We start from the raw sequence: 23454 nt of genomic DNA on the forward strand, positions 1-23454 counted from the left end.
CACACATACCGATCAGATTTATGTTGAATGCACCTTAGCTCACTTTGGATAAAAGCGTTTGCTAAATGCATATATCTCAATGTGTATTGTGTGATGGATTATGGGTAATATAAGCTCACGCATGTTTTTGCAGCGCGAGGAGGCCGAATCTAAAGCCCGCGAAGAAGCAGAAAAACAGAGAATAGAGCGCGAGAAACATTTTCAAAAGGAGGAACAGGAGCGCCTGGAGAGAAAGAAGGTAAACAAGAGAGATACAAACAAAGTCTTATTTGTGATCATCTGTGACTAATCTTTATGTGTTCACATGTCTAGCGTCTGGAAGAAATCATGAAGAGGACACGTAAGAGTGACACAGGTGGACAGGTGAGAACTGTCTGCTCAATCTCATACGTGCATATAAACGAAGACAGACAGAAATATTAACCTGGTTTATTTATCTCTGCAGAAAGATGTGAGGTCGCCAGCCCAGGTCAATGGCAAAGTCTCTGACAGCGGTAAACATGAAATCTTTCAGTTCTTCAAGGTTTAAATGTTGCATACACTTATGATCATTTTTAACTTTAGTGAACTGTGATTTGAAAAGTAAATATGATGTTTTATGTCGCATATAATTCAAATCTGTTATTTTGCTGTTTTTCAGTAATGCAGAAAAATCCTTCAGACAATCTTCATACTCCTGCAGCAAGTTTTAACCAATCACAGGGAGACTTTAAAACAAGGTAAAAATGTCTCTGTCCATTACAAAGTTGTGGAAAATGTCCAAACTATCAAAAATTTGAGCGATCATCTGTGCTTTCTGTCCTTTCAGCCCCTGGGATTCGTCCCCTGTCATAAATGGTGTCCAGCCCACCAAGCATCAGAATGGACTGTCATCCAATGGAGACGCAGCACAGTATGAGGAAATCATCAAGCTGTCCAATCGTAGTGGCAGCAGCAACAATGGGCAGGGTCAACCGACCGACCCAATCATGGCCTTTGAGGCAGGGGAAGAATTTAGGATGAAGGCGGGGCCTATTAAACCCCAGCATGTGGCAGGTATGATTGTATAGTATGCTATGCACTTAAAACCTGATAAGGAACACTGTGCCGTACACGGCACACCCCCTCCCTTGCACCTGAGGCTGCATTACGTCATTGTAACTTTGAAGCATTAAATCTTCAAAATATACGGTCATGTGGCACATCGTTGTAAAGCTTAGACTTTCGGGATTCCATTAAGCGCACACACAAAGCACAATATGATTTTTAGCAGTCATAAAACTGTAATCTAGTTCTTAGTTACCTGAACCGGGCGGCGCCGATTTAGGATATTTACTTACCTTCACAATCTTCCCTTAATCCGCTTCGGTGAAATTGTCCAAAACAAATTGTTCATAAATCCCCAAAAGTCCAAGGAAATGGAATATCCAAGCCTTTTTATCTAAAACGATTTCTTTATCTCACAATCTTGAAGTTTCTGACCGAATTATGATATAAATAGTGTATACAATTAGTTCACTAACGGACATTCGTTCGAATCTCACTTTTCATTCACGATTTATAATGAATATATTCTGATGTCATGTTTATTGTGCAACGTCTGAGGAACAAATACGCCCCCTTGTGGAATTTCAGCCGTTTTATAATAGGCTAAAGTATGTACTGTGCTAGCATACACTACAGCAGGGGTCTTCAACCACTTTTCTTCGAGGGCCAGATTTAAAAAATGTAAATATGATGTGGGCCAAACTTTTACCCCTATACTTTTACTTATTATATGTGTTGCATGCGTGTACTCGCACAAGTAAATTTTTTTAAAGCATCCAGAGCTCAGATTGGAAACTAAAATTACGCACCTTCAGATGGTCGGCACCCCACACAGCCCCTTTGTGACTCTCCATAAGGACATTTTTTCAGGGTCATCGGCCGTCATTTGTCATGTACAGTGTAAAGTAACCATGCTGATTACAAATCTGATAAAGGCCGGATAAAGATGACTGGCGGGCCGCATTTGGCCCGCGGACCACCAGTTGACTAACCCTGCACTGCAGCAATATTGAAACAAAGTGCCATACTTTACCAATATAAAAGATAAACTATCATTCAGAGATATACTTCCTGACATAATTTTATGCCAAAAATTAAGGAAAGATCATGAAGATATTTTGTACATACCGTAAATATGTAAAAAATGTATTTATCATTAGTAATACACTGCAAAATATGATTTTCAAGAAAAAATCTTCTTAGTATTTTTGTTTTGTTTTCAGTAAAAATATCTAAAAATTCTTACATTAAGCTGCTTTTTCTTGAAAAGCAAAACGACCCAAGAAAATAAGTCTAGTTTTAAGACCAAAAAAATCTAATTTAAGTGATTTTGTGCATAAAACAAGCAAAAAAATCTGCCAATGGCGTAAGCAATTTTTTCTTGAATTTTTCTTGAATTTAATGTTTAAAAAAAAATCAAGATTTTTTTGCTTACCCCACTGGCAGAATTTATTGCTTATTTTATGCACAAAATCACTTAAATTCAATATTTTTGGTCTAAAAACTAGACTTTTTTTATTGCGTCGTTTTGCTCATCAAGAAAAAGCATCTTAATTTAAGAATTTTTAGATATTTTTAATGAAATCAAGTCAAAAATACTAATAACATTTTTCTTAAAAATCATTTTTTGCAGTATATGTGTTGCAAAGGACGTCATTTGAACGTTAAATGTAATTTTTTTAGTATTTATATTTATTTATTTTTTCAAATAGTTGCATCTCGGCCAGATATTGTCCTATCCTAACAAACCATACATCAATCGAAAGCTTGATATAGTCAACTTTCAGATGATATTTAAATTTCAATTTACCCCAGAGGTTTTGTGGTCCAGGGTAACATATAAAAACATACTCATCAACTATGGATGTGGTGCAGTGATGCTCATAGAAACTAGATGAAGAGGTCTTGTGAATAGCTATCGACCAATCAGCATGCAAGACCAGAAGACTGATGATGGCTTTCTTACTAATGTTATAATATTTGTTTCTATTAGAGACATTACTTTATTGTACTTTCTTTGTCTCCTGTAGAGGTTCTGTGAAAGCGTGAATCCCTCCGAAGAGACGAGAGAGGAGAAGCCTTACGTTACCGCTGAAGAAGAGCGCCTGCTTCCTCCTGTCACGTGTGCCAAACAAACAAACAGACTAAAAACACTGCACAGCAGAAAACAAACGTTTCTGTGGAAGCACTTTGAGAAAGTGAAATGAGAACCTAAAAACTGAACACTTCTATACACTTCTATAAACCGTTTGCAGAAAGTCTCTGTCTATTTCACTGTGTGTCATGGTGCAACATTGTCAAGTTTCTTTAAGAAGTCACCTGCCGATTATGTGGCACCTTAAATGAGTCTCTATATAATGAATTTTAGCAAGAAGATAAAACTTGGAAATTGACTATCATTATGATATTGATTATTATTGTTGTTGTTATTGTTGTTGTTATGATGTATTGTTATTGTTCTTTTAAGTAGTGTGTCTTGAAATATTGCGTTATTTAACGTGTGGAGAGGGTGATATACTGTATCTTAATGTATATTTGCCTGAATATGACAGACCTGTGGAATAAATCTTTATGAAAGGGTGTTTGCGTTTATTTTTAAGGTCATGTATACAAAATTAATCCTCTGAAACATGACATACCTAGTGTCAGGATATTTATTTTGTTGTAACACTTTACAATAAGGTTATATTAATAAACATTAGTAAATGCATTTTACAATCACACTGCAAAAAATTATTTTCAAGAAAAAAAAATTCTTAGTATTTTTATCTTGTTGTCAGTAAAAATATCTAAAATTCTTAAATTAAGATGAAAATGATTTTCAAGGATTTTTTTATTTTATTTTTGTCTTGTTTTCAGTAAAAATATCTTTATTCTTAATACTTTTTCTTGATGAGCAAAACGACCCAAGAAAATAAGTCTAGTTTTTAGACCAAAAATATCAAATTTAAGTGATTTTGTGCATAAAACAAGCAAAAAAAATCTGCCAATGGGGTAAGCAAAAAAACATTTTTCTTAAACACTAAATTCAAGAAAAATTTGCTTACCCCATTTTGGTCTAAAAACTAGACTTGTTTTCTTGGGTCGTTTTGCTCATTAGGAGAGAGTATTAAGAATAGGGATATTTTTACTGAAAACAAGACAAAAATACTAAAAAAAAAATTCCTTGAAAATCATTTTTTGCAGTGCACTGAACAAAATAGTTTTTCAGCATGTATTAATTCTTGTTAATGTTAGTTAATAGTAAGTTAATACAGTTATTCATGTTGGTTCGTTATAATGCTTGGTTTAATAAATGTATATTATTAAATGCCAAAATGAACATTCACTAAGATTAATAAATGCTATAGAAGTATTGTGCATTGTTAGTTCATGTTAGCTAATGCATTAACTAATTTTTAACAAATACAACTTTATCGTAAAGTGTTACCCATTTTGTTGTATGTGCCAAAGCCTAACACAGAATAAAACCGATTGACAATTCTTCTATCAATAGAAAATAGATAGATTTTCTATCAGGATCTACATCAAGAGAATCATTTTGCTTTTGTAGCCAGCAGGAGGCGGTATAGTCCCACCATGCAGGTATTAAAGGTCACTCAAAAATAAAACAACTGTCATCATTTACTTATCTTCGAAATCTTTCAAACCTGTATACATTTTATCTGCTGAACACAAATAAAAAATTTAGAAAAATGCTAATAACCAGATCTAGGGCACCATTCACTTCCATTGTATTATTTTTCCTACTATGGAGGTCAATGGTGCCCCAGACCTGCTTGGTTACAAACATTCTTCAAAATATCTTCTTTGTATTTAACAAAGACAGTAAAAAATGACAGAATTTGCATTTTTACCCCATATTGATTGAGCACTAATCTCTACATGTTTATGGTGATCATGTCTCAGTCTCTCTGGTGGGTTACAGTGAGTCGGCCAAAGTTCAAGCCCAAATCAGATAGGAGAACCTGGTTTTGCACAATGTTGGTCAACACCTCTGTTTGTCTTATAACAACATATATCTGACATCAGATTTGAAGGTAGATTAGATTGGTGGTTTGTTAACCACTCATCAACCTTTGATTTCTCCAGAGTTTAAGGGGTAAAGCAGAAGCACTGAGGACACAATTATAGCACTTAAACATGGAAAAAGTCAGATTTTCATAATATGTCCCCTTTAATATTGTAATGCATTACTTTTAAAAGTGACTTTCCCCAACACTGGAGATGACCTAGTCCAGTGGTTCTCAAACTTTTTCCACATGCGGCCCCCCTTGTGTACGGTGCATTCCTTCGCGGCCCCCCAAAGAAAATTTATGACAAAACACTGCTCTAAAATTTAACATTTTAATTAAACAAAACATATTACGTTATAAAAAGTAGTGCTGTTGGTTAGTAGCCTTATTTTTTTAGGTTTAATTACACAGAATTCATGATAAATGAATGTATTTTATAAAATGTCATAAAACTGGGGCCCCCCTGGAGGCCCCGGACCCCAGTTTGAGAACATCTGACCTAGTCAATACTAGATATCAAAGTATTGTCACAGAATGTTCTTTACTTTATGCAAGATGATTTTATGAAGCAAATCACAAAAAAGGTTTTCACAGGCAGGGTTACAAATATATAAACCAAAAACAATTTTTTTTACTTTAAGTATAGCTATAGGATAGAATAAGATAGAATAGAATAGGGATAGGATAGGAAATGATATAAAAATGGTCCTGTCACTGGGCAGTACCCTTTTAAAGGGTCCTAATATGTAACATTTGGTACCAATGTGTACTTATGAGCTTTAGCTCTGTATTTTTAGGTAGGTGATAACAGACACAGCGTGAATTATGTTCAGGGTTGGGACTGCCAGCTTGGTTTAAATTCACTTGACAGGAGCGAATAGGATCCCGTCTTAAAGAACAGGATCCAGATGAGTGACAGTCTATTTCATGGGGACACTGAAACCTCTTGTATTAGTTTTGAATAACCAAGACGACAGTTTTATTGCTTAAAGGTTTCTTTTTTATAGCTTGAAGTTCTCAGTTATGCTTTAGTTAAGTATCATCTTTGTCTCGGATTGTTTTTTTATTATTTCTATGTAGAAACAGACACAAACAAGACTATATGAGCACAATAAAACATTACATTATCCATTTGGCAAATGTTTTTTATTCAAAGCGACTAACAGTGCATTAGGAATCGAATGCGTGACCTATATGAGAAATCTGAATACATCTTTAGGAGATGGTGTGTCTCCAGAGAGAAATCTAAGAGGCAGGGGACTTTGCCAAACCACTTCATTTGATCCCATGTAATCTTGTTGCTTTCCAAGAAAACCAAATAAGATACTAAAGAGATTTTCTTTTTAGGTTAGCAACCTATGGTTATTCCTTTCTCGGCGCTGCTAGGGTTAAACATATTTATATTTATTGCATGTGCTTTGCATTGCAAAGTTTCCAGTGAATGTTATTCTTCTCAAAGTAATGCGTAGTATTTGCTGAAATGTGTCACCTGGATGACTGCCACAGATCTGGATGCAAAGTTCATATTTGTCTTTAAACTTTGACCTTTAAATAGTATGTTGTTTCATTGCTACCAGGAAAACAGTATAAGGCTTATTGTTTCCCATAGTGCATTAAAATCTGTAAGGTTAACTGAATATTTACTGGTAGCTTTGGTGCTGGTTTGGTTCCTTTTCTTTTAAAAGCTGTGTGTATGTGACAGTAAACGTGTGCATGGGTGTGTAAGAGCTGTGTGTGTTTGTTTTTCATGGTGTTCATTTGCATTTGTCTCTTTGTCTGTGTGTGTTGCTGGACGGTATAAACCCTGCATGTTTAAATGTGGCTTGCAGGCTGGGATTGCCAGCTGTGCCATATGAACACATTAGTTATGCTAAGTATGAATGACTAAATATAATAACTTCGTAGAAATGTAGTATGAAACGATTTATATGAGCTAACAGTATCATGTATTTAGTGTACACATGACATACACTCTCAGAAAATAAAGGTACTAAATATACATTTGTACCTAAAGGGTGCTTATTATTAATAATACCATATTGGCACCTACTTATCTGTTCCTAAATGGTACATATTAGGACATTTTTAAAAGTAATGTCTTGGTGAAAGCTTTTGCACCCTTTGACTGTTTTCTTGTGCTTTCTGACATCATAGTATAGTAGACAGGAAGTTCTTTGTTCCCGCCACACTGCATCCGAGCTAAATTCACTTTCATTTTCTCCTGTTTTCACCAGTGAACGGCAGAGGTGAGTTAGATCTTGTTGTTTTTAATCATGTTTCTCTTCTTAAATTTCTCATTTGTTTCTTTTATTTGAGAGTGATTGTGTTAGGAATAATTGATGGCAGTCCATTGAATTATTCGGAAATAATGCACACCAAATGTGGTCATGCGGCACGCACGAAGCGGAGTGTCCTTACATCGTGGTGTGCATTATTTTCATATAAAGGAGTCAATTATTACGCTTATACCATGTTACATTGCTCTGGTGGTAATTTTAAGACATTTGACAGGTCAGGTGTGCGTTTATCAAAAAATAATGCATACCCACAGAACATTTCTCAACCAATCAGAATAAAGCATTCAGCAGGCCTGTTGTATAAAATATGATAATGATGTAGGGCTCTATCATGTTTGCATACGATCTGGTTCCTGGTCTTATTAAACATTGAGTTAGCTTTTAGTAAATATGGCATTTTTCTTTCTTTATTGCTGTTTAGTTTTGTCTGTTGCATTGTACATTGTTCATGTCATGCTCTGTTTTTTCAAAAAGCTACACCAGAATATCAAAAAGATGTCTTGCCTGTTATGATCTATTGAAAATGTGATGTGCTTCTAGTACAATGGCAGCTCAATAAAACCACAGAAAAAGAAACATAGTTTTAAAAAATTGCATAGAGCTCTGGTGCATAATTCAAGTCAAGTGTGAAATAAAGAGCTGAAAATATGATACTGCGAGCAGAATGCAAAAACCACAAAATGAGGAAGCCAGAAATGTTCCACTAAAATAACCCACCTTATAAGTTTTGCATGTTTAGCTGAGGAGTTTAGACAACAGAAAAACGAATAGAGAAGACTTTTGTTTTTTTATTTACAGAGACATTTGACTGTGCTTTTGATTGTTTTTATAGCTATGTTGCTTCCCTATGCTTCAACACGCATATGCATATATGAGCATTAAGGGAGGAGTCTTGAATTTTTTTATTTTTTAGGTCATAAAATATCATAAAAAGGTATGAAAGAAATGGTTCTTCTATGGCATCACTGTGAAGAACTTTTAAAGCACCTTTATGTTTAAAAGTGTTGTTTTATTGTAGTATATATACAATTACATTACATTTACATTATGCATTTGGCTGACACTTTTATCCAAAGTGACTAATCCAGTGCATTACAAGTCGGTATATAGCCTATGTTTGTTCCCTGGGATCAAACTCATGATTTGCGCTGCTAACACCCGTGCTCTCCCATCTGCTAAACATACAAAGTAAGTTTCACAGACCAATCATAAATTACAACACGAACTGAGCCCACATCACAGCCTTAAAATCAGATTGGGAATGCAAACAGGTCATCAACGTGTCTGTCAGGAATGCAGAGCTATGTCGTGGAGCAATAATTCAAACTCAATTTCACTAGTTACGTGAGACATGATATATATTTAAAGAGCAACAGAGTTAAAATATTTATTCTAATATAAGTGAAAAAGGAGAAAAGACAAGATATAATGACATGAGCTTTTACATAGGCAGCACACTTTATAGATCTGCAGCTGAAACTTTCTCTGGCCTATAAAAGCTATTTTTACAATAGCAGCTGGCAGACATGTAATACCACTTATAAATTATCATCTTTAATTCCAATAAACTCTTTAACTTGTTTAGCTTACTGGAAATAAAAGAGAAATTAGATTGCATTATAACAAGGGATCAGACAGTCTTGAACTTCCTGGAACAAAATCAGGAAATGCATTTGCATTGCAGACAGACCCAATTAGTTTACCACCAAAGATTAACCACCAAAATGGCATTTATTTTTTTGGAAACCTTTATGAGAAACCTATAGGTTCTGATGTATAGAAACATACATCAATTTTTTGTAGTATTTTTACTTGCAAACTTTTCTTCATGTGGTTATAGCTTCTATGTAGTGCTGCATGGGGTTGGACAGATTTCTGTGTGAATACAGCTGTCACTATGACAAGACTTGACAGGTGTGTATGGAGGCTCTGCGTCTTTACCACGTGGAGATGTTGCATTGAAAGCTCAAAAGTAATAAAGTGCACTGCATTAAGAGAGATTTTTCAAAATTATTTTTTACGTTTTGGGAAACGAGAGAATTCACAGTTTTACCCTATAGGTTATTATTTTGGAAAGATTAGGCTTGAGGCCTAATTAAACTGAGAGTGTATCTAATTTATTTGATTTGATTTATGTGTAACTGAGAGAGAGAGAGAGAGAGAGAGAGAGAGAGAGAGAGAGAGAGAGAGAGAGAGAGAGAGAGAGAGAGAGAGAGAGAGAGAGTCTGTCGTATGCGCATGCGTGAATGACTGAGGTAGGTTCAGGAAGCTCAGTCCCTCCGCAGATCTTCTTAATGTTTGCTGAGGAGACCGAAAGCAAACGGACACATTTCAGGCCCAGACCTTAAACAACTGAAACATGAGATTATATGGTTGCAAAACAGATCAATATAAACACAATCTGATTCGTATCGATTAATATAATTTCTCCGTCGCGTGCGCGCCTCGCCTCAGTCCATGAGCTCGCGCTAATCGCATCTGACTTGCCCTTCAGGTAAGCCAATTTTTCCACATTTACATCTTTTAACGGTTAGGATTTTTACCGTGTTACTTTTTCAACACTCGTGTTTTTGTTTAACGATAATTTATTTATGTTGTAATTTGATTTCGCTCGTTTTAAGCAGCGTCATGTAAGCTAATAGGGGCGAGTGTTAGCATAGCGGCTAAGAGCAGCATAGCATCACAGTTTAATTTCGATTTTTAACACTGTAAGGTAATTTAATGTGTAATATAAATAGTGATGTCGTTTAATCTTGAGGTGAATTATGCCTTAACTCATTCGAGGTTGTATTGCATGTCATGTATATATTATTAAATATAATTTTTAAATTTCTATTTTTTTAATTTTAAAACATTGAATTTAAATATGGATTGTTGAACTGCGTAACGTTAATGTTAAGTTGCAGTTGTTGTTAGTTTTTCTTAAGCTTTTAATTCACCCATTGTGTTTCCACCCTTTAGTTTAAATAAAGTGAAAACGAAAGTGTTTTATAAGTGCTCTCATACTCCATTATTTATTGCTGTATAATGGCTGTAAAATTGTTTAGTGGTTTTCCTAAACCTTCCCTCATTTTAGATTACCTAGTCAGGCACTTAATGCCAATTTGAACTGCTTTTTGGGGCATCTCAAGCTGTCTGAGCTGTCTGCATGTAGAGTAGACGCCATGTTTTGGGCACCTACTAAGCTGCCTTCCTAAATAGCAGTTTTGCTCTTTGTGTAGACAACATTTTAGGGACTTGCAGGATTTGTGTGGTTTTAAGATTCTGGTAGGCTGCCTATCTAGTATGCATTGTAGGGCATCACATGTTTTAAAAACTAGTAGGCTATCTGGGTTTTGTGACACACAGCCACTGAGCGGATAATTTAATTAATGCAAATGTCTTCACTGTATTTCCTGGACGGGCCAGAAACTGTTTGTACTGGTTAGGTTGGATTGCAAGATTGGAAAAAAACAGAACCCCGAAGAACTGGTTAATGAGAGCTGTTGACAGTTTTTGCTTCTGCTGCTGCTAATGCAAATACAGAGACCATATAAAATGACACACCCTGATATCTATCCCATACTGAATAATACTAAAGATCAATACAACTAGGGTTCTTATGTTACTAAGTAAATTTAATAATAATGCTGATAGCAAAGTAGGGCATTCATCTGCTAGCTCCACTGCAGTGCAAGCTGATTGTAAAAGAGATGTGACCATTACTAACCAGTAGTGGATAATATATCAAACTACTAATATATCTGCATTGTTTTATTTTACTTCGGCGGATATAATGCATGAGTGCGCCACCTGATTATTGCAAATAATAAGTTGCAAAATATTTAAAGGAAGTCTGTTTTACCTAGCACGTTTAGATATCTATACCCCTCTCTCAATTCCGGGGGGCTTTCCGGCACATGTCGCAAACTACATCCTGTGTTTCATCCTTGTGGTTATCTGCTTCTGTATACTCTGTGTTGTCTTTCATTAATATTTAGCTAGCTTTTTTAATTTTCTTGTGCACACATTGCAAAAGTAGACCTATTCGTCTGCAGTTGTAACCACAAATATTGAGATATTGGTGTCCATAGAGCAGGTCAAGTAAAACGTATACACTTGACTGCTGTTATCTCATTTGTTTTGAAGCGCAGTTGTTTGAAGACAAATATTGTTTTTGATTCAGTTGCGTAAGTTAACGTAAAACGAGGACTTTCGTGTTACTGTGAGTTATTTCAGATAGCCACAATCAATACTGCTGTATTTGTTTGTCTGTCTGTCGAACTTAAGGAAAGATGAAGGTGGAGACATTAAATCTTTGCAAGATTTAAAGGAGACATATCATGAAAATCACACTTTTTCCATATTTAAGTGCTATAATTGGGTTCTCAGTGCTTCTATCAATCTAGAAAATGTAAAAAAGAACAACCTAATAACTTTTGGTAAACCATTCTCTGCAAGCGTCTGAAAAAATAGGTCATTGAAATTTGGCTCCCCTTGTGATGTCATAAGGGGATAATACCGCCCCTTAATCTGCACTATCCAACCACGGCACTGCCATTTAGTGCAGAGATCAGCTCATTTGCATTTTAAAGGACACGCATACAAAGTGGCAATTTTAACATGCTACAATAAATTACCTATATGGTATTTTGACCTAGAACTTCACATACATACTCTGTGGACACTAAAGATTTGACATCTTAAAGGTATTGCGGAGGATTTTCTTTTTCCGGGTGGATCATCAAGACTATTGGTCCTTCTAGTTGTCAATCAGGAGTGTTGCGCAATTGCATTTTTTTAAAAAGTGGCTAAGGCGGTTCTTTTCTAAAATTCGAGAAAATCCTCTGCTACACCTTTAAAGTCTTGAGGAATGTCCCCTTTAAACCACTTTCTCATACTGATGAAATGGGTCTCATGAGTCCAGTTTTGACAGAGGCATGTATGGAGATTTAGGCAAATGTTGAAGAAATCCAGTTCGATGGGGAATAGTGAAAGGTTATTTTAACGCAAGACATGAAAAATGCTACATTTGGTGTTTAATGTTTTTGAGGCTTGCTAGCTATTTCAAAATGCTTTAACATATGAGCAAAATATTTTAACATGGCTTGATTTAGAAATTTTCAGTACACCAAGACTTGCCTTTTAAAAAGACTGAAAGGTTTATCGCACATTTTATGGTGGGGTCTCTAGGAGTTTATTGATTTAGATATTTTTGATTGCAGTTATACTTCATGTGGTTCATATACCTTGTATTTTATGTTGCTGCAAAGTTAACTGAGAGTTTTGCAGTAATAATTAACACTGTCTCTTTTCAGGTCTAAACATACTGTGAGTACAAAGATGTCCAAGCCCCCGAATTCTGGGTCTCATTCCCAGTCTAAATCCAGGTCTAGATCGCGGTCCTATACACGTTCACACTCAAGGAGCCGATCTCGTTCAAGATCCAGAAAGCGCCGCTACAGGTAAACAAATCCCAGGGATTAGCTGTATTCAGAAATAGATTTAATCAGTAGGTGTAGATTTTGGGGAGGATGGAGGGAAAGTAACTTGTATTTATATTTATAACATTTTAAAGAAAACGAGGTTTTTTTAATAAGATTCATTTGACTGTTGGTACTCACATTTGCCAACGTCCCAATCCAATCTTAACATGCAGCTTGGTAACACGGGGTGATTTTAATCCACCATAAGGTCACAGAGCAGAGAATAACACATCATTCAGAAAACAGCTGCAGTTGAGTCCTCTCTCCTGCCCTTGACTTTATAAAGTCAATAAACATTCACATAGAAATCACCCTGTAATTACTAAACTTTGCTTCTTTCTCTTCTTCATTCAAATTTTTTGTGTTGTTCTTTTACTATATGTAAGCGGTGGGGTGATTTTTTCCCTTTCGTCTGGGGTAGGGCTGTCACAATGATTAAATAATCGTCTTAATGCGATTGTTTGACCTCATCACGATAATTTCAGATCACCGCTATGATTGCACATCTCTTTAAAAAACACAAGGGGGAGCTGCAACACCTGTATAAACGAGACAGTATCAGATTACTTTTAAATATGTTTTATGTGTATTCATATTTACTGCCAGGCAAACCTTGCAAAAGATTTAAATAATCACAACAATGTGTGAAAAATATTTCATAAACAAAGAAAAAAATTTATGAGAATTAAATGTCAAAGCAATAAAACAGACAATTTATCGTCATAATCGTCACAATTTCTTAGACAATTAACCGCCAGCCAAATTTCATAACAGCCCTAGCTTGGGGTGGTTAGTTACCTCTTTCCGTAGCCTGTTTATTTCACACAGCGTAGCATGTAACTACCGCAGTCCACGCTGGTCAATAATGTTACATTTTTTCACATTTTCCATTGAAAAGATGCAAAGACGTTGCTCTCTGATGTGTATTTGGGTCACATTACCTTTGTATAAGCTCTTGGTGCGTGTCCCGGAAATTGGTGGTCGTAGATGGAGACGGTTAAGCTTCACGGGTTGGTTTTTATGTGGTTTATTCAAGTTGCAGGTCCTCTTTTGAAAGTTTCCATTGATTTTCACATTTTATCTAAATGATGTTTTGGGGTTAATGTTTGTAACGTAATGTTATGATTAAGTCAAATCAAATTGATTTATATAGTGCTTTATTACAATGATGCACAATATACAGTATATAGGGCATAATATATGGTGTTATTGCACATTTTATTGTCCTCATAAATAGATTACAATCTAGTTCAACAGTAGGCCTATATACTTTTCCTTCAACTATCAGACATAAAGTCAATTTATAACTCCCTGTTCTTACATGATTACAGCATTTATTCTGTTGCCATTTTGAAATTTACAGGAAATGATATAGCACTTTATCATTAAAAGCATTGAATATTTCTAAACAGTCGTTCTTACTCATTGCAAATACTACATACTTTCAAGCTTTATAATGGTAGTAAATGGTGCTTTTGATTCGAAGCTCAAAAAAGTCCATCCATCCTTCACAAAAGTAATCCACACTGCTCCAGGCTGTTGTTAATAATTGATAAAAACAGGCATAATATTAAACTAGACATGCCTTTCCATCTTACATGATTACAACATTTATTCTGTTGTGCATTTTGAAATTTACAGGAAATGATATAGCACTTTATCATGAAAAGCATTTAATATTTCTGAACGGTCATTCTTCGCTCATTGCAAATATAACAAACTTCCAAGCTTTGTGGTGGTGGTGAATGGTGCTTCTGATTCGAAGCCCAGACAGGTACGTCCATTCTTCACAAAAGTAATCCACACTGCTCCAGGGGACTAATAAAGGCCTTCTAAGGGCAATCAATCCAATTTTGTAAGAATTTTTTTTGGATTACTTCTGTGAAGGGTGGATGGACCTTTTTGGGCTTCGGATCAGGGGCGCCATTTACTACCATTGTAAAGCTTGGAACGGCCTGGACATTTTCTAATATAACTCCGATTGTGTTTGTCTGAAAAAAGATAACTATATACATCCAGGATGGCTTGAGGGTGAGTAAAGTTTGAGGTAATTTTTATTTTTGCCTAAACTATCCCTTTAATAACTGATTCAGTAGTGCCCCCAAGTGGTCATGAGTCATATCTGCATCTCTTTCATGTACTTATGTGTCTCTTCAACACTGTTCTCTCTTTCTGATCCTACAGTTCTAGATCAAGGTCCCGTTCACCAAGTAGAGAGAGGAACTATCCCTCCAGAGATTTTCAGGGCAATCGTGGGTACAACCGTGGTTTTCGTGGCTACCGGAGACCCTTCCAGTACCACCGGGGCAGAGGGCGTGGCTTCTACCCACGAGGTAACTACCACAGAGGTGGTGGCGCCCCCTACGGTTACCGCTCCAACAACTGGCACGGCCACAGAGACCAACAGCAGCCGTACGACCACTCTCACAGTCCCAGAAGGGGACGATCTCGTTCTCGCTCTATCCCACGAAAACGTTCAGCAAGCCGAAGTCACTCTCGTCATTCCGACAGATCGTCCTCTGGACGTTCTAGACGATCCAGCTCTTCCTCTCGCTCCTCGTCCCCACGACGACGCAGCTCTAGCTCCAAAAGACCCCAGTCCAAAGATGGCAAGGGTAGGGGTTCACCTGGCGAGGAAAAGACGGCTGCCAAGGAATCGTCCAAGCCTAGAGGGAGCCCTCCAGAGGAAGGTTCTAGTAAATGGGAAGGCCTAGGTGATTACGGTGCCAGCCCCAAGCGCTCAGGCAATGCAGCATCTACAGGTGGTCCTACAGAGATCAAAGTGTCCCTGTCTGGAGGCTCTGGCAATGGCGGTCCACTTTGGCGAAGCGTCGGCCCTGCCACTAAAAGCCCACCACCAAAGACGTCAGCCTCATCCGGCTTTGGCTTCTTTTCAAAGGAAGATAATAAGGGAGGGGACAAATCGGCATCCATCTCGACCGCTTTCAAAAAGTATGTTGATTTTTCTTTCATTTAGGCTTTCGGATGTTTTCCCTCTCTTTCCTTTGTCCTCCTGGCAGACAGTTTTTAACAAATTCTCTTAAATGTGTTTAGCGTTTGTACAGCAGCACAGATCCTTGGAAGAATAGAGCTTATAATGGAAACCAGCTAATTTCAAACTCAAATATCATTCCAAATCTTGCTGGAAGTTTTCCTGTGCTATGAGGTTGTTTGCAATCCCATAATTTAGGAGATAAAGTTTTAATGAAGTAAGTATGGAAGAAAAAAACCCATCCTGATGAGTGGTGTCTGCATTGCTGCAAAATTGAATCTTAAGTTTGCGCATGTATTTCATTGTCATTTGGTGTTTTGTTTTGCAAATAACCTTTCTTGTCTTACTGTGACTATTCAAAGGATAGTGTGTTTATGACATACTCTGTATACAGTTTGCTCCTAGACATGCAATTTTTATTTATGTCTGATCGCTCATCCCAGGTTTTTGGCAGAAAAGAAAAAGCCCTTGCCAGACAGGGATAATGGCAGAGGTGAGGCTTTAAGCTCAGGCGACGCCGACAACGAGAAGATGGTCGGTAAGTCGAGAAGCTTTTTCAACGCGTCGGACACCGATAAGGGTCTTCCGTTTCTGGACGCAGAGGAAGAGGAGTACCGCCAGGAAATGAAAGACAGGAAGAACGAGGAAGAATCCAAATACAAGGACAAACTCCCACTCTCCGTGCGAAACTTAGCCGAAGAGCGTTTCGGGAAATGGGACGAAGACGTCGAGGAGGATCTGGATGAGGAACTTTATCGCAGTCGAAAGCAAGCAAGAAAGGAAGAAAAGGCTGCCAAGAAGAAAGAAAAGAAGAAAAGCAAGATAAGTCCATCTGCTTTATCGCCCTCCAGAGTACTGGAGAATAAAAGCAGGCCACTTTTTCCGTCCGGAAGAGAGGTCTCGCCCTTAACTAAATCCTCGGGAAAGAAAGACCCACAGTTTAACTTCAGCATAAAAGCATTCGCGGATGAAGGAGAAAGGTATGTTTTGTTTTGTTGATTTCATATTTATTTGCTTTGGTACCTTGTACAAGTATGTGACTCTCTCTCTCTTCCTTGTGTTCAGCTCATCAGGTGCATTAGCTAAAGAGAGACGTTTATCACGGGAACTTTCGTCCCAGGGTAAAAAAGATCACGAGGAGTTTCGTTCAATCTTTCAACATGTTCAGTCTGCTCAGCTTCGCAGGAGCCCTTCAGAGCTCTTTGCTCACCATATAGTCACCATAGTACATCATATTAAAGGTAAATTCAGTCTAAACTGGTCTGTCGCTTTTGTGAGGTGATTTAAAGGGATAGTTCACCCAGGAATGAAGGTGGTGTCATTGATGACTCGCCCTCATGTCGTTACAAACTCGTAAGACCTCCGTTCATCTTCCAAACACAGGTTAAGATGTTTTAGATTTAGTCTGAGAGCTTGTTGACCCTTCATTGAAAATCTACGTCCGGAATACTGTCCATGTCCAGAAAGGTAGTGATGGGAGAAACAAAGCTTTTCGAAGCTTCGAATCAATTGAACCAATTACTTAACATTTTTGGACCAAAATGTATTTTTTAGGCTTCAACACATTCTAACTGAGCCATTGATGTCACATTGACTACTTTGATGATGTTTTTATTACCTTTCTGGACATGGAAACTGTACATAGATTTTCAATGAAGGGTCAACAACAAGCTCTCGGACTAAATATAAAACATCTTAAACTGTGTTCAGAAGATGAACGGAGGTCTGACACCGCAAAAAAATGATTTTCAAGAAAAAAATTCTTAATATTTTTGTCTTGTTTTCAGTAAAAATATCCAAAAAATCCTAGACCAAGATGCTTTTTCTTGATGAGCAAGAAAATAAGTCTAGTTTTAAGACCAAAAATATCAAAATTAAGTGATTTTGTGCATAAAACAAGCAAAAAAATGGAATAAGAAAATTTTTCTTGAATCAAGTGTTTATGAAAAAGTAAACTTATTTCAATAAATTTTTCTTATTCCATTGGCAGATTTTTTTGCTTGTTTTAAGCACTAATTTACTTTTTATTTATTTATTTATCTATATTTTTTGTCTAAAAACGAGACTTATTTTCATAGGTAATTTTGCTTATCAAGAAAATACATCTTAATGTAAGAATTTTTAGATATTTTTACAGAAAACAAGACAAAAATACTAAGTAAGAAATTAATTTTTTGCCGTGTTTTATTTACGCGGCAACAGTTTTTCAAGAAAAAAATTCTTAGTATTTTTGTCTTGTTTTCAGTAAAAAATATCTAAAATTTCTTACATTCAGATGCTTTTTCTTGATGAGCAAAACGACCCAAGAAAATAAGTGTAGTTTTTAGACCAAAATTATCAAATTAAATTTAAGTGATTTTGTGCATAAAACAAGCAAAAAAAATCTGGCAATGGGGTATGCAAATTTTTCTTGAATTTAGTGTTTTATGCACAAATCACTTAAATTTGATATTTTTCTAAAAACTAGACTTATTTTCTTGAGTTGTTTTGCTCATCAAGAAAAAACTTCTTGATTTAAGAATTTTTTGATATTTTTGCTGAAAACAAGACAAAAATACAAATTTTTTTTCTTGAACGACATGAGGGTGAGTCATTAATGACATTATTTTCATTTTTGAGTGAACTTAACTCTTCACGTTTAATTCTATGCATGGTTTTATCTGATGATAAATCACTGTTTACTTTTCAATATGAATGTAGCGCAACATTTCCAGTCCGCTGGATTGACTATGAATGAGCGATTTGGAATTTACCAAAGAAAAGCTGCAGAGATGGAAACCATGAAGGCGAAAAAGAGTCCCGAGATCCACAGGTAGGTGTAAAATACCTAAAATAAGTGTAAAACAATCCTGATTATCGTCTTAATCTTATTATATTTAATCCTATTATCTTTCTGTATGTTTTTCCACAGACGAATCGATGTGTCTCCCAGTGCTTTTAAGAAGCACTCTCAGCTGTTTGAGGATTTTGAAGAGAGCGGCTACAAGGTGACACAGAGAGTTTTCAAATCTGAAATTCCTGCCCAAATGTGTACCAGCTGAAACAGCAGAAATGTGCTATGAAGTGTATAATGCTAATACACGAGAGCCCCCGATCTCAGTCTTGTATTACCGAGCGTTACGCTCTCACCTTTCAGCCTTTGTCGTATGATTAATCATGGGCGCGTACTTGCCCAAGCAAAATGGCTTAACAAATGGAAGTGACTATTGAGCCTGTGTCCACTGGACCGCTAATCGATATCATAGTAAGTATATCTCCTCAAGAATGTGTTGTATGAAAACAGTAGGGCTCAGTACTTATCAGTATGGGGAAGCATGGAGCATGTTGCTTTCCAATGAGATCTGTGCAGTTTTCTGTCAAGTCAACGTATCCTATATCTTTACATTAATACATCACAGTACTAAAAGTATCTTTATTATATTCTGAGATGAATTAACTCGGTCAAAGGGTCACAAAGATTAAATTTGAGTTTGTTCCTAAAGATGGCCAAAAGGTGGCGCTTTTCAGCTGGGGTTTGATATTCTCGGTCATAGAAATCTGCCTGTTCTCATACGGTTGTTTTCATTTTATATGAGCTATTGAATCTAGTTAAGTTTCATATTATTTACCTTCAACTGAATTTAGGTTCAACACACGATTGCATTTATTGTAGTTTCAAGAGTGACAAGTATCTCTTCCGGCTTTCATGTCATATTAAAATGATCTTATTTCCTTATAAGGTTTTATTATGAACATGGTCATAGAAACCCATTATTGCTGAATTCAGGGACATGCATAAGAAAAATGACTTTACACTATTGCAATTCAAGAAAATGTATTAACTTTTCGGGACTTTGTTGTGTCTCCACAGGATCATGGTAAAAAACATGACGCCGATTCATTGGACCTTCGATTGGCCATTGAACGCCGTAAAAAAGACCCAAAAAGAGACGGAGGAAAGAGTTCAGCTGGGTCACGCACGCCCAGCCATGATCTCTCCCCTGAAAGATCCTCCAAACACAAGAAATCAAAGTATGTGTTTAGTGGAAATGTATTGTTCAACATCCCACAGAACTTGGCCACATCACTTTTTCAGGACAGAGCTCTCTGTGACATTTCATAGTCTGTGATAAATTGGTTTGTTTTTAACTACGTTCTCCTCTTTTTAAAGGAAAAGCAAGAAGAAACGAGAGCGTTCTCCTTCATCTTCCTCGTCTTCATCTTCCTCTCCCTCTCCATCCCCTCGTCAGTACCGAGTGAGGGATTATCACATGGATGATCAAATGGAGGGTGGAGGAGGCTTTAACAAGGCCCGTCTCGGGCCCAGAGAGTTCCCCGGGCACATGGAGCGTGGCCCCCGTGACTATGAGGGTCACATGGACAGGGGTTATGAGAGGGGCAGAGGAGGGTACGACCGTGGAGGATATGACAGGGGTCGTGGGGGTTATGACCGTGGATTTGTAAGTGCTTTAGCGTTATGTAACAGTGACATGACTTATTGAGCCTAAATTATGTTTTTTTTTGTACTTGTTCTGACTCTGTTCCAAAACTTAGTGAGCTACCTCATCGTCTACATCGTAAATAATAAGAGATTAACCCTCAGTTTATTTCACAACATCAGTGTTTTGCTTTCTGTTCTTGTAAGCACATTTTGTTAATGTGTGAAATAGTACATTTTTGTTGCATGAATGCTTTTCAAAACTGAATAAAAACGTATTTGCAATAACATTTTCCTTGCATCTATCTGGCATTGCACTTCTGGGATTGTTTTACTTTTTCTATTCAAAACAGCTTGATGGTTTACATTTATTCAATGCATGTTTACTGGGAATCAAACCTATGATCTTTGCACCATAGTTTAACAGTTTAAATGCAATCCATTTGGCCAAATTTTGTCAGCGTCATGGCCAATTCAGCGAGCACAGTGATGTTTTTAAATGCACACTAGGGTTTGGGACAGAGCCTCTGTGTTTGTCGCACTACTATATGATGTTTATTTGAACTGTAGTCCTCTTGCATTTGTAGCCAAGAATAAGAGCTAGAGGATGGAACAGAGGAAATTATCCTGGCAACAACATTGGTAATAATCCTCTGAATATGCCCGGTCCCTCACGCCCCCCGGAGGAAGAGTGGGACCCAGAATACACCCCTAAAAGTCGGAAGTACTTCCAGGTGAGCTGAAATATTGCAATTATGCACTCGTTTCTGGGTTCATCTTATACTTACAAACCAGGGTTCCCACGGGTCCTTGAAATCCTTGAAAGTTTGTGAATCTGGGGGAAAAATTTCAGGGCTCTGGGAAGTTTTTGAAAATATACATACATAGATACAGGTCATTGAAAGTGCTTGAATCTATTTTATGCAAGAAGTTTTCTGGGAAAAAAATCCATATTATTCCCTGTGTAGTGTAGGATAATATCATAAAATTCTAGACTTTTTAAGCACACGTGCTAAACTGTTCGCTTTAAATGCTTATATCTTCTGTATGGGAATGTTGATTCATACCAAAATGCTTTTTTTCATAGTTGTGTTTGACACATGAAAACGTCTCTGGTTACGTATGTAACTGTTGTTCCCTAAATAGGGAACGAGACGCTGCGTCTCCCTTGCCATACTTCCTGCGTCCCTGTAACGCCGTCTTTGGTAATATTCAGATAGTGATATACTTCCTGGCTCTCGCGTCACCCTGTCTTTGTCGTTAAGCCTCACCATTGGTTGAATTTGATATACACATTCAGACGCACTTACCCCTGGAGGCGTCCCCAAAGTGTCACTGCAGTGACGCAGCGCATGTTCCCTCGAAAGGGAACTGTAACAATGTATCTTAAAAGGTAACACGATGTTACCTTGCTCTCACTTGAAATGTGTCCCCACATTTAGTCCTTGAATTTGAGGGTATTGGACCTGGAAAGTCCTTGAAAGGTCCTTGAATTTGAAGTTAACTAAGGTGTGGGAACCTTGACAAACCTTCAGAGTTTATAGATGATTTATTAAAATCTGATATTGTATTCTCATAATCCTATTCTTAACAGCATGTAGTAACTGGGCTTGATCCTATCAAATGAATGGTTGACTTTTTGCCTTCCTCCCATTTGATCTCTTCTGACTGCAGCATGATGACCGAGACAAGGAAGCTGAGATGAAGTGGTTGGACACTCGGGGACGTGGCAGAGCGAGTTTCCCGCGCACCAGGGGTACATTCATGGTTCGCAAGGGTGGCAGCGGCGGCGGCAGCCCCAAATGGACCCACGACATGTTCCCGGGCACCACCGAAGAGGGAGAAATAGCAGACAGCAGTGCAGATCATAGCCTTAAAGATGATGACAAGTCTGGGGACAGCCCTACTTCCAAGCCATAGACATTGTTGTTAGCATCTATCTTCATCTGTCTGTCCTTTATGTCTGTCCTCAACAGCAGCTAGTGTGACATGAGACACCTTGAGAAGGATTAATTGTCTGTCATGCATCACCTTATGCGTAGATTTAACATCGTTGTTTCATATTTTTATCTTTTATATGTTTTTTTTTAAGGGTGTAGGGGGTCTTTGATGTTTTCTTTGAGTGATTGTAAAAATAATTTGGGGGGTAAATATGAAATTGGTCTTTAAAGGAAAAGGTACCTTGCAGAGGATGTCTCTGTATGAGCAGCATATGTTGGCTTTAATCATTCTAGATTGCAAATTAATTTTTGTTTAAAAAACTACACCTGTGCCTTAGGTTGAACTTGTATTTTGCTTTTTTATTTTGTGTAATGCACGCATATATAATGCAAACATGAATTATTTCCCCCTTCTTTTATTTTGACTAGTATTTTGAGTCCCATTGTAGGTACACTGTGTACTTGACCTATTTTTTTTTTTTAATGTACAGATTTCTTACTAAATTGGTTCTCGTATATTTAACGTCTAATTTAAACACATTTTTGCTGATGAATGACGCGACTAATGATAGCGTTCAGCGTAAACATGCGAAAGAGACACATAGCTTTGTGAAATGTAATTACTTGGCTTTTCTATGTCAAGCAAAAAAAAAGTTTTAGATGATAATTCATCCCATTTTAAAGTGTAACATTTCAAAGACGTGCAAGAATTTGCTTGTAACGATGCATTTATTGCAACAAAATACTGTTAAACCAACCAAATAGTTATCACCGGTGTTTAAAATGACTGATTGTGGTAAATTTTGCCATTGTCATATTTGATGAGATTTTTTTTATTTGTGCATGCTGCACTGTACAGACAAGGTATAAAATGAGCTTGTAGGACTGTGCTGCTGTCTGTAGTCTATAAAGATGATAATACTGTAACCCTGTGATTTTTCTGTTAACATGTACAAACTGCTCAGTCAGTGCTTTTGATCTCCATGGTGAATCTGAAATAAAAACCCATCCAAGTTATCTTGTTTTCAGCTTCATCAACATTTCATTTTTAAAAAGTGTTTAATGCAATGCTATAGAAGAACAGGGCTCCAGACAAACTTTTTTCACTAGGAGCACAGTGGCCCCCAACTGAAAATGTTATGGGCACAACCAGAAAATTTAGGTGCACGCACCGTAAATCAACATGCTAACCAAATATTCACATTTCTACTAATTTCCACTGTATTACTAATAAATACTTTTATGATAAATGCAGAAAGTACAATGTGCGGTTTCAAATTCAGTGTCACATCACAAAAAAA

General features: G+C 36.9%; 2 protein-coding genes across 6 annotated transcripts in view; both read left to right on the top strand.

Moving 5' to 3' along the window:
* Window positions 1-3606, top strand: part of map7d1b (MAP7 domain containing 1b) — a 44620-nt gene extending 41014 nt beyond the window's left edge. For all 4 annotated transcript variants that reach the window (XM_073858593.1, XM_073858595.1, XM_073858594.1 and 1 more), the window contains 6 exons: window positions 134-238; window positions 313-363; window positions 446-494; window positions 641-719; window positions 809-1035; window positions 3057-3606. In XM_073858593.1, coding sequence (XP_073714694.1) covers window positions 134-238; window positions 313-363; window positions 446-494; window positions 641-719; window positions 809-1035; window positions 3057-3067 — 522 coding nt within the window. In that variant the 3' untranslated portion in view covers window positions 3068-3606. The remainder of the gene's footprint in view (window positions 1-133; window positions 239-312; window positions 364-445; window positions 495-640; window positions 720-808; window positions 1036-3056) is intronic.
* A 3597-nt stretch (window positions 3607-7203) lies between these two features.
* thrap3b (thyroid hormone receptor associated protein 3b) lies at window positions 7204-23170 on the top strand. Of its 2 annotated transcripts, none has more exons than XM_055219350.2 (11): window positions 7204-7288; window positions 12637-12783; window positions 14989-15756; window positions 16240-16776; window positions 16862-17037; window positions 18497-18608; window positions 18708-18783; window positions 19647-19807; window positions 19947-20235; window positions 20801-20947; window positions 21888-23170. In XM_055219350.2, the coding sequence occupies exons 2-11, from the start codon at window positions 12662-12664 to the stop codon at window positions 22131-22133; spliced, it is 2634 nt and encodes an 877-aa protein (XP_055075325.2). In that variant the 5' UTR covers window positions 7204-7288; window positions 12637-12661; the 3' UTR covers window positions 22134-23170. The 2 variants fall into 2 exon arrangements, with proteins under 2 accessions (XP_055075325.2, XP_055075324.2); XM_055219349.2 differs by lacking the exon at window positions 7204-7288 and adding an exon at window positions 9574-9833.
* Window positions 23171-23454: the final 284 nt, after the last annotated feature.

The sequence above is a fragment of the Misgurnus anguillicaudatus genome, chromosome 20 (assembly GCF_027580225.2).
Source record: "Misgurnus anguillicaudatus chromosome 20, ASM2758022v2, whole genome shotgun sequence".
Classification (NCBI taxonomy): Eukaryota; Metazoa; Chordata; class Actinopteri; order Cypriniformes; family Cobitidae; genus Misgurnus; species Misgurnus anguillicaudatus.

Excerpts from the sequence above, each read along its gene's own strand:
- thrap3b (XM_055219350.2), top strand. The coding sequence starts at position 12,662 with ATGTCCAAGCCCCCGAATTCTGGGTCTCATTCCCAGTCTAAATCCAGG. Across the intron at positions 12,784-14,988 it reads TCCAGAAAGCGCCGCTACAG|TTCTAGATCAAGGTCCCGTT; the intron begins GTAAACAAATCC and ends CTGATCCTACAG. Across the intron at positions 20,236-20,800 it reads GGGGTTATGACCGTGGATTT|CCAAGAATAAGAGCTAGAGG; the intron begins GTAAGTGCTTTA and ends TTGCATTTGTAG.